Below are 17,555 nucleotides of genomic sequence, written 5' to 3'. Positions count from 1 at the left end.
GTCCCCAGAGGGACTCCAGGAGGATGGGGTGAGGTGGGATGCATTTGTCATGGCCTCACACAGAGAGCAAGCTCCCAGGGAGAGCTCCCAACATTAAACACGGTATTTTTTCGGTCAAACAGATATAATGCCTTGAACTACAGCCCAGATTGATGAGGGAGTGTTGTGGCTGAGGGGGAGCCATGGCTGAGGGGGAGCCATGGCTGAGGGAGAGCCGTGGCTGAGGGAGAGCCGTGGCTGAGGGGGAGCCGTGGCTGAGGGGGTTCATGACTGAGGGGGAGCCATGGCTGAGGGAGAGCCAAACGGCTGAAGGAGAGTCATGGCTGAGGGGATGTTATGGCTGGGGAGGAGTAATGACCGAGGGAGACCTGTAGCTGAGGTGCTGACACGGCTATGGAAGAGTCACGGCTGAGGGAGTGTCACGGCAGGGCGGATCTCATGGCTGAGGGGGTGTCGTGGCTGAGGAGAACAAGCAGCGCCAGTCCGAAAATGAAAGCCTACTGAACCACTTGTGCTCGTGGCTGAGTGCTGCGACCAACACTCGCGGCAGCAGTCGGTACGGACAGAAACAGGCACGGTGCTTCCGCCCCGCCGCTTCCTCCGCCTCAGCCCCGACGGGCTCGGCGCCTCTGCCCGCCGGCCCTGAGGCGGAGGGGCCGCGGAGGGCGGGGCGGCCGGACTCGTTTCGCGGCCGAGCGGAGCCGATCGCGGCCGCCCCAGCACCGCCTCCTCCCCTCCCCGCTCTCCTCCCGCCTCCCGGAGGCGGAGGGTCCGGGGCTCAGCGCTGTGCGTGTGTTCGCAGCTCGCGTGGCCGCGCTTACCCTCTCCGCTCCCGCCTTCCCTCGGCAGCGCCGCGCCCTCTGCTCTCCGCTCCCTCCGTTCCTCCGCTGCTCCTTCCCGGCCAGCCGGGGTTGCGCCTGCGAGTCTTCTTCCCCCGCATTCTGGAGGCTCTCAATATGTTCAGCGCCGTCCGCGCCCAGAGGCACCAGGTACGGCGGGCGGGGGCCGTGCGGCCGCGCTTTGTTCGGCGCTGGGGAGCGCGCGGAGGCGGCGGCCCGGGCGGGCGCCCCGCGCTCGGGGAACCGGCGCTCCTGCGGCCCCGAGGCGCTTTGTTGCTTGCTCGGGGCTCGTTTTCTTGGGCCGCGGAGTTGCCCGCATGGCCTGAAGGGCGTGAGGCCGCTCCCTCCGTGCCGGGGGAACGGGCGGGCCTCGGCGGCCGGGCAGTGCGATGTAGCCCCCGGCCGGGAATTCCCGGCTTCCCCATGCGTGCGTTTGCGGGGCCGAGGTCAGGCGCTGCCTCTTCCAGCGCCACGCTGCAGCCGCGGAGAGGCATCTTCCTAAACCCGTACCGAGAATTGGGGGGGGGGGGGGTGAAAAAAGAATCGCGGGAATCCTGGAGTTCGAAGGAAGTAGCCGCTCCAGGATGAGCAACGTGTGCTGATAGCTGTTTGCCAATGTCGTGACCCTCCCTGTCATCTATAGCAGTTCGAGGAAGTGGGAGATAATAAAGGAAAAACAGTGGCTGCCAGCTCACATTAGTGCTTCTGGGGAAAGCTGATGAAGGTGAATGACCAGAGCGGTTTCGGTTTTTTGCGGTTTTTTTAGGGTTTTTTGAAGGGTGGTTGGGGAGGTGTACAGTATTTTCTGCCTGCATGCATCAATTTCCAGAGCTTTTTAGTATTTTCAGAGGTGCTTCAAGGTAGAAAATGCCTTTGCGTTGGCACTTGTGCTGTTCCTTCACCCAGCATTCCCACAGATAATAAAACCTGAATTGGCTGTAATTTCATGCAGGGTAGAAAAATACTGACAGTGAGAGGTGGAACATCCGAGTTATTTCCTAAGGAGATGTGTGGTGATAGACTAATGGAAATACAGTCTCATGTCACTCCTTATTTGTGTGGTTTGTGAAGGGAGGACTTTTTTTTTTTGTTTGCAGTGATGGGTGTGTAGACACCACATCTATTCTCTTCTGTCAGAGAGCTAGAAAATAAGAAAGCAAGCAGGATGTGGTGCTTTGATGGTGAGATTGGTTTAATTTTCGAAAACAGATTTTGTAGCCACAAGCCTGACTCCTGGAGCACAGGAGTCAACAGTCAGGGAATATTTTCCAGTCTGGAAGCTGTGTGTTAACTGCTGTAATTAAGTCTGATTTTATTTTCATCAGCTTGAGTTCGTAAGGAGCAGGAGATGGTAAGAAAGGCAAAAACTGCCCAGAATGGGGGTGGAAGACAAGGAGGACATATAAACAAAACTCAGTGGTTTGATTGTGTGACAGATGTTTGGAGAACTGTGGGAAGTCTGTGTTAATAGAAAAAAATAAACCCAGGGGGTGGGAAAAGGGGAGGAAAGAACTCAGATTTTAATAGAGTGAATGTGAGGCAGAAGGTTGAAAAAGAGGTGTAGATAAGGACTGTGACAACAACAGCAAAAGTATAAAGTGGGAAAGGAGAGAAAAGGCAGAACCAGTGTGAAAAGGGAACTAATGACCAGAGCTGGGGCTTAGAAGTGTGGGAGGCCAGTCCTGGAAGCCAGTGCTGAATGAGCAGCCAGAGTGTTGCAGCTGAGGGTTGTCGCTGGAACAGCAGTAACATTCAAGCATGAAGCCTGCTGCTTATAAATTTTTAAAATCTGAATGCATAAATGTGTTTGGAAGCTCTCTGGGCTTGCTTTCTATAGAGGGCAGTCCAAGCATTGCACCTTCCTGGGCTGCATGTAAGAGGTTTTGGAAAATGTCCACAGTACTCTGTCATTCCTCTTCAACTCCTAACCAGTGATAGCAAATATTCCATCTCTGTCCCTGTCCTCACTGTTGGCATGGGAGGATGGCTGAGGTTGATGTGCAGTGAAATAGAAAAATTTTGTCTACAAGTCATAGTTAGCAGTGAGACTAAATCTTTAGTGGAATGCAACTGCAGAGTGAATAAGCAAAACAAAATTGTTGTAAATTCAGAGTCTTACATTAGATTACTGGTATAAAGAGGTTGGGCCTCTTTAGTGGTGTAAAGTATGCTAAAAAATGTCTTGTCTTTGGTGTTCTGCCCAAATGCAGACTCCGACATGAAAAGATGATGTGTTTTTACCATAAATAAATGCTAATGTATGAAAGAACTCTTTTGAGGACGTTTGGTTTTATATTCTGATACAGATAATGGACTGTGAGCAGTCGTAGGTGTGACCTACATTTCTTCTGAGCTGCGCTGTCACAAGCCAGAAAGCTCTGACTAGATGTTCAATTCCTTTTTTGTTTCACAAGTGTCAATCAACTGTCTGTCATTACATCAGCAAGTATTGATGTTAAATCAAAAGTTTATCAAGTGTCTTCCCCAAAGTAGTGCTTTACCTGTAGGTTGAAGAAGTAGTATATTAATTTGACTAAAAGGTTTGTGCAGAATTGGCACGGCAAATGCTGAGCATGGAAAATGGGCTGTATTAAAGATGAGAGGTAAAATAGAGATGGTCCCTGTGTTGTTAGGTCATGGGCAAGGTGACTCTGCCTCTGGGGCTTGTTTTCTTGGTGGTCACCTGAGACCACAGCTCCTGCAAGAGGCTCTGCGGGGGAGAGGCCTAGGGAGCACTGAGGATCACTGTGTCTCAGTATCAGCGCTATTTAGTCAGGTTTTCTTAAATATACCTTTAAATAGGGCAGCAGTGAAATAGAGGAGTTTAAAAGGAGGGAATCTCCCTTCTGGAAGTGAGGATGTGCAGCCAGTTTATCTCTGAATTGTGATGAGCTGTGACTCACTCACGGTCCAGTGGTACACGTACATGGCAAAGGAAAATCTCAGTCTGTGCATGATGTGAGGCATTCAGGAAGCACAATTGCTACAGCAAGGTTCTGTTTAAAATCGAGCAGCTGGGCAGACATTCGAGTCCTTGCATTCCTGTGCCTGGGAACAGCTGGGGTGCCAGAGCACACCGTGTGGATGTTCCCTGATTCAGGCCTGCCTGAGCCCGGTGATGGGCTCTTGATCCAAGGGGGCCTCCAGCCCCGACACCAGTTCCAGTCCTTACTGTTAAAATTACAACAAAAATCTAAAGTTTATGCATTACTCTTTATTTATTTTGTATCATTTTAAAAGTAAGGGAACAGCTGCTCTCAAGTAGGAGTTTTCTCCAGTGGAATGTGTTGTTCCCATTCTGGGATGATAATTCTGTAGCTTTAATGTGTTTAAAGAAATGTATTTGGATGGAGCTTGAACAGTCATAATGTCAGGTTTTACCTGGCTGACAGGCATCTGGGAACATCTCACTTGGTTTAAAAAAATTTAAAATCCTGGATAGTTATAAAAAAAGCCACAGAGTTCTTCATGTGCTCAGCTAAAAGGGAGTATAAGCAAGGAGGGGGAGGTAATGACAAAGTGATTTTGATTTTAAAAAATTATTTAAAGGAAAGAGTATGTTTGCAGTGACCTTTAATGCAGAATAGGCGGCATTCTTGACTTTGCAGTGAATTTTGGCTGATTGTTTGGGTTGTGTTGTAGCAGCAGTACTCCAAACCAAAATGTGAAAAGCTGTTAATTTGCTTGTGCTATTTAATGCTGTTTTGAGTAATAATATTAGCTGTGACACACACAACAGCATTGAAAATCTGTGGCAGTGATTAAGATGTTCAAATTCCTAGATACTCAGATTTGACAATACCATTAGGGACATACATGCATCTGCATGGGATTGGCGTCTCACACAAAGGAGGATTTTAGCAGACAGATCTTCCATTTCAATCCAGAACTATGTTGGATGATCTTCTTAGGTCTTCAAGATACCAAGCACGTATGTGTGGCAGAGTTAGAACATTGGAAATAAAACTGATGTGTTACAGCAGAATGTGACAACACGTGCCCAGAGATGTCAAGTGAGCGAGGCTGATTGTGGGATTTAGTTAGAATAGTTTGACTAGCTGTCCTGTGACTTGAAATGTTTTGGTCGAGGTGAATTTTTGGGGAAGGTGTGGACATCAGGCTGTTGGGTTCTGTTTTGAGAAGTTTGCTTGCTTTAAAAATTGCAGTGATTATGCCAGTTGTACCGACGGGGAAGTGTTGACTCTCAAATGCCTAATTAAACAATATTTGTTAAATAGAGCTTGGTCTCAGTTTCTTAACTTGCCTGTAGGATTCCAAAAAGAATATACCTTAATTTATGATTGTTTAATCTCACCTATGCATGCGATTTCCCAGCGAAGCAGACTGGCACCGCAGTGTGGTGACAGAAGTTGTGTGCAGGGGTGCTGCTCCTGCAGTGCCCCAGCATTCAGGGGTGCTGTGTTCCCTTGGTGTGGGACACTGCTGTGCTCGGGAGCAGGTGTTCCTTTCCCTGGGCCGTGTGGCTGAGCCTGCTCCAGAGCCAAGCTCAGCCAGTGTTTGCTCTGCCTGCACGGTTCTCTGCTGCCTGGAATCTTTGTGTGTGGAGGCAGTGTCCGTGGAGCTGGTACGTGGTGGGATAATGCCCTCTGCTGCTCCCAGGAATCAGCCTCCTGCTGGAGCCGCTGAGCTGCACCAGGCAGGTACCGCTCCTGCCAAAGTCACCCCTGGGCTGAGCGCTGGCCACGCACCGCGGTCACAAGGTTCTCTTCCCTGAAACGGAGGGCATTTCTAGTTCTTGACAAGGAGAAATGAGCTGCACCTATTTTTAGGGAACCGAGTTCCCAATGTGGCATTTATTCTGTGGATACAAATATAGTGTTGAAACTGAAGTGATTGATGTTTTCCTGAGGTGGCACCAGGGTCATGGAAAGTTCCAGAGTGAGTGTTTGTAGCCTGTTCCCTCCCTGCTGCTCCTCCTACTCCTCTTCTCCCCTCCCCAAAAAATCCTGGCATAAAGAGCCCACCAGCATGTGAATGTCTGCACTGCCAGTGCCGAGCTCAACCAGAACCCAACAGGGTCTGTTCCCAGCAGAGAGACCTTTTACCAAAGAAAGCTGTCATACAGATTCCTGACTTCATAAATCTTTCTGGAAGTAGCGGAGACTGGAGACATGCCCAGTCATTTCAGACATGTCCTTAATCTATCTTCAGACAATTTTAGGCATTCAGTAGAAGAAGGCTATAAGTAGATGAGCACAAGAAGAGCTGAAGGTAGGAGGCTTGTGGATTGTGTTCTTTTAGAAAATGGAGTCATTTCTGTTGCGTTACGTGTGAGTTACCTACTTGTGGAAGCAGTAATGATAATAGGATGTGCTGAAGGGCAGAGTTGGTGAGGGGTTGGCTAAAAATGAGATTCAGCTGTTCTAACTTTTTTCCTAAATGCTAATTTAGCCCTTTTCTTGTGTCCGGGGGTATGACGATGATGTGGTTGGTCTCTTATTTATTAAGCATGAGGACGTATTGGTGTCAATATGGAATTTTTCACACTGCTTGCTTTTTTGGGGGGGGGGGGGAAACAAAACAAAACAAAAAAACAACAACAATAAAACACCCCCAACTTGTTTGTGAAGAAAAACTTGTTTGTTGGGTCAGGATCGTGAATCAAATTTTATGTGAAATACATGGCAGCACTATTTGTTGTCCTTACTTGATACCTTCTCCTTTATTGCAGGTTATGATGCATGACTATCACAGAAGAAATTCATGTCTATAGCTCATAAGGACTATATTACATCATCTTCAAGCCTGATAGTTTTGGAATCCATATTGCAGCTGCAAACACACGTCTGCTTTTGCATTTCTACAAACATCTTCCCTATCAGGAGATCCTGAAACTCAAGTGCTCTGTTCTAACACAGTGATACCATTGGGCTATTTTAAATTTACAGTCATATATTTGCTTGGTAAGTTGTACCATTAATTGTGTATACAGTAGTCAGTACTTCTGCTGAAATTATGTAAATTTAAAATCTTGGTGTCTTTAATAAGACACAACAAATGGATGTTTGTAAGTAAGATTATTGTTGCCAGTTTAGGGTTGAATACTCACAGTAGTAAGTGATTTTAAAATAGATGGATTAACACGAGAAGTATTTTGTGTGAGTTTTGGTATTCTCATTACTGATTTTTGCAATCCACTGCTTCTGGTTTGGAGTTTTCTCATTTAGTGTGTTCTTCAGAATTTTCTTGAACTTGAGATGGAAATAAAAATTGTTGCTGGTATCATTAATAGAATCCCACATATACTCTTTAAGATTTTTAAGGTAACTGTACTTCTGTGTATGTTAGCAGCTCAAACTTAGAAATCTAGTTTTTGTTTTAAATTACTATTTCAAATTCGTTAGGTCATGCAAGAGTAATAGTTTAGTGTTCTTAATTAGCTTCTTATTTGGAAAGTGCTTAACTAAATAAGAAACAATTAAAGGAGCTGTGAAATAGCTTCCAGATTAAAAAATTAAAGTTTCCTGAAGTTATTTTTCCAGTCTTGGACTGATCTCCCTGAGGTGGTATTTTTGTGTATGGCTGAGGTCTTCAGAGGAAGTTGTTCTAGCTTTGAGATGACTTAAAATACATGACTGTTCAGAATTTATTAAATTGTCTTTTTTGTTGGTCATAATGTTCTTTCATGACTTCCAGCTGCTCTAAAATACTGAGTCATTACTCATAAAATTAAATAGAAAATGTTTATTTATCTAGTCTACTTCACAAGCTACTTTAAATTCTCAGTTCTTATTTTTCAGTGTAGCTGGGTTTTGTGTCTGCAAAAAATGCAGCTGGACCAGAGTGGCAGGGAGCGGAAAGTGGTGATGACTAATGTTAGCTGGGAATGGATCTACCAAAAAAGATCTTTAGGGAAGGGAATCTGTGTAATCCAGTGGCTCCCAGCTTGCTCCCACAGAGCTGGCACAGATTCAGGCTGTGGTTTTGAACCCAGTACCTGCTGAAGTGATGTGGATGCATTAAAAGTTGTGGCCTCAATCCCTGAAAATCATTAATCCATTAATGCCCCCTGCGTGTTTGTTTGCAAACAGTGTTGCTAGTACTGCTGAGCTGAAGCAAAATGCTGTGTGTGTAACCTTTGCCCGTTGCATGTGCAGCCAGACCAACACCAAAATGATTCCCAACGGATATTTGATGTTTGAGGATGAGAACTTCATCGAGTCGTCTGTTGCCAAACTCAACGCCTTACGGAAGAGCGGTCAGTTCTGCGACGTCCGCCTCCAGGTACCTGTGCCCTGCCCTGCTGGGGGGGATGTGGGGGTTACACCACCTGAAGCTGTTGCTTCACAGACTGGGAGATGTGAGATTTTAGAAGCCCATTTTTCTGAAAAAAGCATACTAAAAAATATCCTGATGGGGTGCACATTGAGAGGAGTGATGCTAACTTTCAGCTGGAGACTGTTGATTTGAAAAATTGATTTGAACTGTGGCCTTCACCTGAGTAGGCCTTCATATTGTGAAAATACAAAAGGAATTACAAAAAAATCCTCACTAGCACGTGGGCTTCTTGTTTGTGTTTGACATAAAGGTGTGTGGACACGAGATGCTGGCGCACCGAGCCGTGCTGGCATGCTGCAGTCCCTACCTGTTTGAAATCTTCAACACTGACAGCGACTGTCATGGAGTTTCCCATGTGAAATTTGATGATCTCAACCCAGAAGCTGTTGAAGTTCTGTTGAATTATGCCTATACTGCTCAGTAAGTAGTTCTCACAGTAACTAGAGAGAGGATAGACTTTGATTTGAAAAATCAGAATAATAAAAGGTAAATTTCTCTATTTAATAGGTTAAAAGCTGATAAAGAGCTGGTGAAAGATGTATACTCTGCAGCAAAGAAGTTGAAGATGGAGAGGGTTAAGCAGGTATGGTTCTCAGCTCTTGTGGAAGTCCATTCTGCCTTCCCAGGCTGACAGCATTGCACCTTTTGGTGTTAGTGAGCCAAAACCTGATGCTTCTGTGGAAGCACAAAGCTGCTGTAGATGCTCCTTAGCACTGTATTGATTTGGTGCCAGCTGGATGTGTTGCTTCCACTTGAACTATTTAGGTGCCAGGGTGTTCCCTGAAGTTATGTTTTGTGTTTGTGCACCCCTGTAAGAAAAACAGCTTTAAATCTTGGCTGATTTCCTTACCTTCAGGTCTGTGGCAGCAGTGCTGTGCTTGGTTGTGTTGGGAGCGTGAACAAACCTGTCAATCTGTCAGAAAAAGAATCATTCACGCACTCGTGAACATAAATTTGGTAGGGCTTGACTTTGGAAATACCCTTAGCCACAGACAGGGGTACCCTTTACAAGGGAATTGGGATTATTAGCTCACCTGTCTGAGAAGTAGTTTTGAATAGGTGTTCAGTAGAAAAGCATGGGGTCAGCGCAGATGTCAGTAGCTTCCGAATGTGTCCGAGTTTTTCATTTAAGATGTGCATACTCCTGTGGAAGGCAACATTCCCTTTACAGCACTGGCATGGGGATGGCAGCAGAGTCACTACTCTGCAGTTAGAAAACACTGCTGCTGTATGTTGGGATAGATGATTTAAATGTATAAAAACTGTCTGCTTGCATTGCCAGGTTTGTGGTGACTATTTGCTCTCCAAGATGGACGTGCAGAGCTGCATCTCGTACCGGAACTTCGCCAGCTGCATGGGAGACTCCCGGTTGTTGAACAAGATCGATGGCTACATTCAGGAACACCTTGTAGAGATTTCAGAACAGGAGGAATTTCTCAAGCTCCCACGGTTAAAGGTTAGCTTAAGTTTGTAGAATTCCTTCTGGTACAGGATTTCCAAAAAGCAACCTGAGGAGCAGCTAGGATTTCCTTCCCTTTTGAGGGCAGGAAAGCTTGGTGTGCTGACTGCTGCCAGTAGTATGACAATTTTGGACCTGTGTCCTATTCTTAGTGCTGTGAACCTTAACTGTAGGGAACATGCGCTGTCACCCTTTCCAGGTGTAAAAGGGGATTGTATTTAAATGTGCTTCCTAGTTCCATAGGCTGAAAGCTCCTTGTGGTGTTTTCTGGCTCTGTGGTAAAGAGAGAGTTGTGCTCGCTTTGTAAAGTACAGCATGCTACAGGGAGGGAGTAAATTTCTAGAGAATTCCTAGAGTAAATAATATTTTCTTTTGTCCCTCAAGCTTGAAATAATGCTGGAAGACAATGTTGGCCTACCCAGCAATGGCAAATTGTACACAAAGGTAATCAACTGGGTACAGCGCAGCATCTGGGAGAACGGAGGCAGCCTGGAAGATCTAATGGAAGAGGTTAGTCTTTAAGAAAATGGGATTTTGGGATTAATCATTTAAAAAACCCCAAAAAAGCCAATATGAAGGATGATCCCTTTTTTCTTTTTTTTTTCCCCCCCATCACTTTTTAAACTGACCCTAAAGAATTTAAATTTTGCTGTAGGTACCCCTAAGCTGAGAAACTGGGGGGGTGTTCAGGTGAGCTGAATGCACTGTTCAGTCTGGTCTTCACTTTCCTTTTTGCTCCCTGTTGCTGCATAGTAGCCTGAGAGTGGCCTGTATCTGCTTTAGTTTGGGGAGGTGGTACTGAGACTTGCCATAGATTGGTGATGTTTTCCTTTGCAGGTTTTGCTTGTAAATGCACAGTAGGTAAAAGCTTCTAATGGTTGTTCCTCCCCGTTGGTTTATCTCCCCATAGGTTTATTAACAAAACTAGGATACCAAGGCTGAAGAACCAAGAAGAGCCTCAAGTGTATTGACACGTACAGAAGCAGCAGTCCTGCCCCAGTGCTCCTAAGAAAATCCGCTGTGGGCAGAGAACGATCATGATGATTTAATGGTGTTTACTTACTCCTTTACAGGATACATTATTTTGAAACTTGTGTGTTGTTAAATGGCTTTTCTCATGAATACTAATGGTAGATGTAGCCTGGGCAGTGTTTAATGGCAAAATTTGCGGGAAGATAAAATTTTTAATTGGCTCCAGCAAACAGACTTTACCAAATCTTGTGAAATTCTTCAAAATTTTCAAAATCTGCTATTACAAGCAGAAAAGATCCCCAGAAACACTTGTCTAGGCAAAAGTACATGTTGATGCTGTCGTATAATCTCAAGTGTATATTTCCTCTTGGAGAAACTAATTTAAAACATCATGTTGAAATTAAGATGCATTTCGTTGAAACAGCTGCATCTGGTTTCAGTGGTGGACAACAGTTTCTTCCAGAATTTAAATTTGTGTTGTCTTCCCTCATTCCCATACCTTTCTTTTAGAGTCTGTTGGCTTCTCTTGGCCTTTTTTGATGGAGATAAATATGTGTATTTTTCATAGCAGAAAACTTGTGTGCAGGGATAAGGAAAATGCTTGCATGAGACTGTGAATTTGTGTAATGCAAATTAATGTGCCTTTTGCTTGTCTAATGTTTCTGTGCTGGGAAAACAGCAGAAGCCCATGGAAAGTGAAGATTTCTCTCAAGCTGAGAAAGTAAGGAACCTTCACTCCCTATTTGAAGATTGCCACCATGACATCTGCTTCCTTTTAGTTTTGCCACTGTGCGAGCTTGAGATGAGCTGACGAGCAGTGTGGTGCCTGGGGTAATGTGCCTGTAGCTGAGGAGCACAGAGACAGCAGCCACATGGGTGTTCTGTTGTTGTTTTTGCAGGTGCAAACGCTGTACTACTCAGCTGATCACAAGCTGCTTGATGGAAATCTGCTAGATGGACAGGCTGAGGTGTATGGCAGTGATGATGACCACATTCAGTTTGTGCAGGTACCAATTGCAGACAGTCTCAGGTAACCCCAGGTAGACTGGAGCAGTTTACAGCACACCTGAAGTCCTGTGTTCTGCTGGCAGAGAAGGCAGCAGGTGCTGTTAGTGGAGAAGTGCACCAGGAGAAGGTGTCTGGCTGGGAGCTGCTGCAGGCCATGATGTGCTCTCAGCTTCTGCCTCTTTGGCAGGCTGGGCTGACTTTCAGCCTTTGCACAACAGAGAGCTCTAATTCTGACTTCAAAATCAATCCTGGCTGTTAGAAGAAAGAAGAGGCAGACAAGCACTCAGCTGTAGGAAGTCAGCTGAGACCTTGTAGAGTTCCCAGAGTCTGTAGAGAAACACGGACTGCTTGGCTTGCAGTGGGGAATGTGTCTGGTAAATTTGGGCCCAGAAAAAGATTCCAGATCCAAGTTCTAATCCTTCAGCTGCCAGCGTCCACTTCTTTTGTTCAGCTGCACTGGTGGTGTAGCTGCCAAATCTCCGATGCTTTGACTGAGTGCAAATCACTCCTGTGCTTTTGAGAGGTCTTTTTTTATGGTTTTATTTTTTTATTTCTTACCACGTGTAATCCTTCTGAACTCCAGAAAACCACATGGCTTAGTACAAACACAGGCTAAGATAGAAAGAATAAAAAAGGACTAACAGTTGTAAATTATCAGTTACTTTATACAAATGAACTTGGTTTAAATTTATGAATTTGAAGCAAACATATTGTAATATTTGATAACAGTGAAATATGTTCATACAAAAAGTTTCCTTTGTAAAATTCTTAGCTAATGTAAAACACTGTCCATCCCAGAATGTAGATTTTAGAAGTGAAATGAGAGGAAAAGGGAAGCCAGCTAATTTTCCAGTTTGTTAATTGTTTTTAGAAAGCCTTCATAGGGTTCTCCACCTCTGGATACCATTTGTAATGCTTAGAAGCACAGAGGTGAATGTTAAGAAAGTTCATTCTCAGAACTAAGACCAGGACTTCTCAATGTTTTTCTGCAAATCCTTCCTAATATAAAAGTCACCAACTTCAGACATCCTTAACAGTTGAGAAAACAAACAGTAAAAGTGCCCTAAATGCCAGTCCTGGAAAAACTGTAACTTTTACATTCTTGAATTACAAAACTTTGTATTTTCTGTTGCTGTTGAGGCAATTTAAAGATAAGAGCTTAAGTGGTTAATTGGATGGAGGTTCAGAAATAAAAGAAATGCTCTCTACAAGTGTGCTGCTTGTCACGGTGAGCTGAGCTTAGCAATCCAGCTCCTCTGTGTGAGGTTATCTGAGTTAGGTGATGTGTTTCTGAAGTCTTGTGACAGTTTCCACGGAGATCAGGCTCCAGGGAACTGTGCAGGCATCGCAGACTTGGGACTGTGGTCATAAACTCTGCTGCTGAACAGAATAGACAGCATGATAACTTCCTGTGCTTCAGGAAGAGAGCCTCAACAACGCAGCCAACTGTGCTGAAACTGGGAATTTTGAGGTTTTTCTTAATAGAGTAAAATAATGTAAGCTACAGTATAAATTTAATTGGAGATGAAAAGGAAGTAGAAATCTCTTGTTAGCAGGAAGTATCAAGGGAGTAAAATCCAAGAAACAGCTAATCTGAGCACAGAGGGGAACTGAGGTGAAATTAGTTTGTCTTCAGGGAATGAAGAGAATAGTTTATTCCCTTCCAAACAACATTATATAATTAACTCGCGTTCCAGAAGCAAAGCTTGGGAGTGAGGCTCCTATGTGGTAGCTCAGTTCTCTCCAGCTGCATGTAGCTCTTTCCTTACATCTGTAAATCCTGCTAGAAATGCTCACTCACTTACTTCAGGGATTTGCAGTCCAGCACCAGCAGTATAAAGCTGCAGTCCCAGGATAAAGTGAGTTCCAGGAGAAAAGTGTAGGGTGGTTTTTGGCCACTGTTGCTGGGCAGGCAGGATGTTCTGCTGAAAATATAGGTGTGCTATAAATGCTGCTCTGCGGAGGTGGTAGACAAGTGTGCTCTGGAGTAGCTGCGCAGTATCTCAGAGAAGCAGAGGTAGAAGGAGCTGTAGTCTCTGGCTAGGTTTCTGTAGCTGCCTTTTGATTTTGCAGAAGAGGCCACCACGTGAGAATGATCACAAGCAGATCAGTAGCAGCTCCTCTGGAAGTCTTTCTCCAAATGCTACTGTTCAGAGTCCTAAACACGAGTGGAAAATCATTGCTTCAGAGAAGACTTCGAGTGAGTAACAGGGGCAGGGGTTGTCTAACAGATGTGTCTCATCTTGGGTACCTGCCACCTTCTGCTCCCGGGGGATTTCCTTCACATCTCTGAGGAATGCTGAGGTTTCTCCTTACTGTTGATACAAGTCAAGTAATTTGTAGGGTGCTTCTGATGTACCTGGGCCAAACTGGGATGACATACATTTCAGTTCCTTACCAACTAAATCCATGGTGTGTCATCATTTTCCCAGACAAATCCTAAGGAGACAGGCAGTCCATAGTTAATTAACAAAGCTGCTCTGTGTGTGCAAGAAGACTCCCAGCAGATGTTTAAGTTGCTGTCATATGTCCTTCAAGCACTCTTTTAGTGTCTAAAGCATAGTTGTCAATAACTAACACTTTTGGAACCAGTAACCTGAACAAAAATGAAGTTTCCGTGCTGCCAAGGGGAGTGGCACAACCAGCAGAGCCCATTTGGCATGGAGCTCAGTCCCCCTTCCCCCCGTGCACCCTGCTGACGGTGGCGGTGTGCTGTCCCCGCAGGTAACACGTACCTGTGCCTGGCCGTGCTGGACGGGGTGCTGTGCGTCATCTTCCTGCACGGCCGCAACAGCCCCCAGAGCTCCCCCTCGAGCACCCCGCGGCTGCTGAAGAGCCTGAGCTTCGAGCTGCAGCCCAGCGACCTCATCGAGAAGCCCATGTGCCCCATGCAGTACGCGCGCTCGGGGCTGGGCACGGCCGAGCTGAACGGCAGGCTCATCGCTGCGGGTGAGCCGGGGCGGCGGTGCTGGGCCAGGGGCGCGCTGGTGCCTCTGAATGCGGGGCCAGTAACCTCTCGCTTGCAGGGGGCTACAACAGGGAGGAGTGCCTGCGCACCGTGGAGTGCTACGACCCTGAGAAGGACACCTGGACGTTCCTCGCACCCATGAGGACGCCGAGGGCCCGGTTCCAGATGGCGGTGCTGATGGTGTGTGGGGTGGGAGCGCACCTGGGCTGAGCTGAACGGGGCACACTGAACAGGATAGCTCTAGAAGTTGTTTCTCTGTAGTTCCACGGTTACCCGAGTGCTCACAAGCTGGCTGGTGTGCTGAGAGGTGACGGGTGTTGGTTTGTTCCTCTCAGGGGCAGCTGTACGTTGTGGGTGGGTCAAACGGCCACTCGGATGACTTGAGCTGTGGAGAGATGTACGAGCCTGAGATTGATGACTGGACCCCTGTTCCCGAGCTGCGGACCAACCGCTGCAACGCAGGTGAGGCCTCTGCAGCACCTGGCTGGGGGTGGAGACTCAGCCACTTCTTACTTACTTGCCATTCTTTCCTGTATCAACAGGAGTGTGTGCCCTGAACGGAAAGCTGTACATCGTGGGTGGTTCTGATCCCTATGGCCAGAAAGGACTGAAGAACTGTGATGTGTTCGATCCCGTAACAAAGGCTTGGACGAGCTGTGCTCCCCTTAACATCCGTAAGTTTGTTGGGAAGCTGGGCAGGGTCGGGGAAAAAAGAGCAACTGCAGAACTGCACCAAACCAAAAACTACACCAAAGCAAAGCCCCTTTGAGTCGCTGCTGCTGTGGGCTGGTGCTGGTGGCTGACTGTGCCAGCTTTGGTTGCAGGGAGGCACCAGTCGGCTGTGTGTGAGCTGGGGGGGTACCTGTACATCATCGGCGGGGCCGAGTCGTGGAACTGCCTCAACAGCGTGGAGCGCTACAACCCCGAGAACAACACCTGGACCCTGATGGCGCCCATGAACGTGGCACGGCGCGGCGCCGGCGTGGCTGTCCGAGATGGTAGGGCTGGGGCTGCTGCCTCGGGGCCTTTCGTGTTTGCTCTGATGAGAGTAGAATACAAAGCTGGGCAGGAAGCAATACAGTAGGAGCCTGGCTAAATGGCCACTTTTAGTTAAAAAGCAAAAACCTCTTGGTTGTGGGGCATTCACCCCACCTCTTTGTTCTGAAAGTGTCACTGTGCAGCTTCCAGAGCTGCACCTGTTTGAATTTGGACTTTGCTCTTAGTCTGAATCAAATTCCTCTCAGCTGGCATGGGCAGGAGACCCAAAGCAGATTGCTGCTGTAAGTGCAGGCCTTGACCAGTCCAAAGTCTGTGACAACACCTTGGGTCCCTTGGGGCTTTGCTGAGCCTCCTGGTGGGAGCACAGGGCCAGCTGGTGCTGAGCAGTGAGCGTGGCTCCCTTTCCTCACACAGGGAAGCTCTTTGTGGCTGGAGGATTTGACGGCACGCACGCGGTGAACTGCGTGGAGATGTACGACCCTGCCAGGAACGAGTGGAAGATGATGGGCAGCATGACCACGCCCAGGAGCAACGCTGGCATCACCACCGTGGCCAACACCATTTATGCAGTGGGGGGCTTTGATGGCAATGAGTTCTTGAACACACTTGAGGTCTACAATCCAGAGTCGAATGAGTGGAGCCCCTACACCAAAATTTACAAGTTTTAAGTGAATTAAATTCCCTTTTCAAACTAACAGGCTTAGTGATGTAATTGTGTTTCAGTTAGAGGTACACCTGTGAATAGGGGTGGGGAGGGCATAGATGTTGCCAACAGCAACACAGAGCTTTTGCATATTGCATATTAACGTGCTGTATATATTTGTTTTGGAAAAAATATTGAGATGAAGGGGTTTTTTGTGTATTTTAGAACTTTAAAGGTTTTGGTTTTGTTTTAAGATTTTGATGATAACGCAAGAGAAACTAGACTGGGCATATCATTTCAGGAGCTTCCCCCAGTATTTGTCACTTTGCACATTGGATGACTTCTTGGAGCTGTGTTCTTGGGGCAGGAACAGTAACATTTGTGGGGGATAATGTTTTTTTCTTTCATCAGGCCTTGGTTTCCTTCGGTAACTGGAACAATCTGTAACAAGAAGCCTTATTTAAATAGATATAATGGCTATTTTTTTTATTAAAAAAAGCTGACATGCCTCTGCTAATACCTTATCTTTTACAATTGCCTTTTTATAACAGTTTTTATATACTCAGCAGAGTATCTTGTCTGTTGAAATGGCAGATAAAGAGACAAAGAGACAGCCTTGGAGTTTCTAGAGCCCGAGTGAGACAGTGGATTGCCCCCACAGGTGAGCTGCTGCCTCTGCTGCAATAGTGTGAGTTAGTCTGCACCACCTTCCTTAGAGCTGCAGAGGGTTTCTGGACATGACACACCCAGACTTTCCAGGGTGGCAAAAGGATTCTGGCTCCAAGTGTTTTGAGGAGAATGCAGAGCGTGCTTTCTGTACAGCAGTTTTGTTACTCTGGGTGAGCTGATCTTTGTACAACAACAACAATTTGGGGAGGGGGGGTTCTCATGGGTTTTAAACTCTCGCCAGCTGGCAAAGAAACTGTGTTGTAGTACCGGTCTTAAGTTTATTTTTCTAATATTCCCAGCTGGAAGTGTGATAGAACACGAATAACTTCATTTTGTATGTGCTCATAGTCCTGTTTTAGTTCACCTTCTCTGTTCCTATGGATCAAACGTTGGGGTGGGATCACTTGGTGTCTAATGTGTAGTGCTGCACATCTAACTCTGGGTGCCAAAACTAGCACTGACTGCTTGCTGCTGCTGCAAACACATTAAAGGTACCTTTTGGGAAACCCTTGCACCACAGGCGTGCCCTGACCTGGCTGTGTGTCCTTTTCTTCAAGGTGTCCAAAGAGATCCAAAAAGTGACATTTCAGATGAGTGTAGGCACAGGGAGTGTAGGGCTGGAGTGTCCCGTGTCCCTGATGCCTGCAGTGGAGAGTCAGGCTCACTGCTCGAGGGAGCTCAGGGCACCTCAGGAGTGTG

General features: G+C 46.4%; 1 protein-coding gene across 3 annotated transcripts; it reads left to right on the top strand.

Annotated features, from left to right (window-relative positions):
• Window positions 1–746: 746 nt before the first annotated feature.
• On the top strand, window positions 747–17,375 carry LOC121360080 (influenza virus NS1A binding protein). 3 transcript variants are annotated; one of them, XM_041479565.1, is made up of 15 exons: window positions 747–989; window positions 6,532–6,763; window positions 7,958–8,084; window positions 8,389–8,558; window positions 8,646–8,721; window positions 9,421–9,594; window positions 9,982–10,107; window positions 11,469–11,576; window positions 13,651–13,777; window positions 14,302–14,526; window positions 14,604–14,725; window positions 14,881–15,007; window positions 15,088–15,219; window positions 15,370–15,543; window positions 15,959–17,375. In XM_041479565.1, the coding sequence occupies exons 3-15, from the start codon at window positions 7,974–7,976 to the stop codon at window positions 16,210–16,212; spliced, it is 1,926 nt and encodes a 641-aa protein (XP_041335499.1). In that variant the 5' UTR covers window positions 747–989; window positions 6,532–6,763; window positions 7,958–7,973; the 3' UTR covers window positions 16,213–17,375. The 3 variants fall into 3 exon arrangements, with proteins under 3 accessions (XP_041335499.1, XP_041335500.1, XP_041335501.1); XM_041479566.1 differs by lacking the exon at window positions 747–989 and adding an exon at window positions 5,836–6,071; XM_041479567.1 differs by lacking the exon at window positions 747–989 and adding an exon at window positions 6,099–6,130.
• The last annotated feature ends 180 nt before the right edge of the window (window positions 17,376–17,555 follow it).

This window comes from Pyrgilauda ruficollis, unplaced genomic scaffold (genome assembly GCF_017590135.1).
Source record: "Pyrgilauda ruficollis isolate IOZ18807 unplaced genomic scaffold, ASM1759013v1 scaffold49, whole genome shotgun sequence".
NCBI classification, from domain to species: domain Eukaryota; kingdom Metazoa; phylum Chordata; class Aves; order Passeriformes; family Passeridae; genus Pyrgilauda; species Pyrgilauda ruficollis.
This window is presented reverse-complemented; position numbering and strand designations above follow the sequence as displayed.

Bases quoted from the DNA above. Each gene is read 5' to 3' on its own strand.
- LOC121360080 (XM_041479565.1), top strand. From the start codon at position 7,974: ATGATTCCCAACGGATATTTGATGTTTGAGGATGAGAACTTCATCGAG. The intron at 15,220-15,369 runs GTAAGTTTGTTG...CTTTGGTTGCAG, and splicing joins CTGTGCTCCCCTTAACATCC to GGAGGCACCAGTCGGCTGTG. The intron at 15,544-15,958 runs GTAGGGCTGGGG...TTCCTCACACAG, and splicing joins CGGCGTGGCTGTCCGAGATG to GGAAGCTCTTTGTGGCTGGA.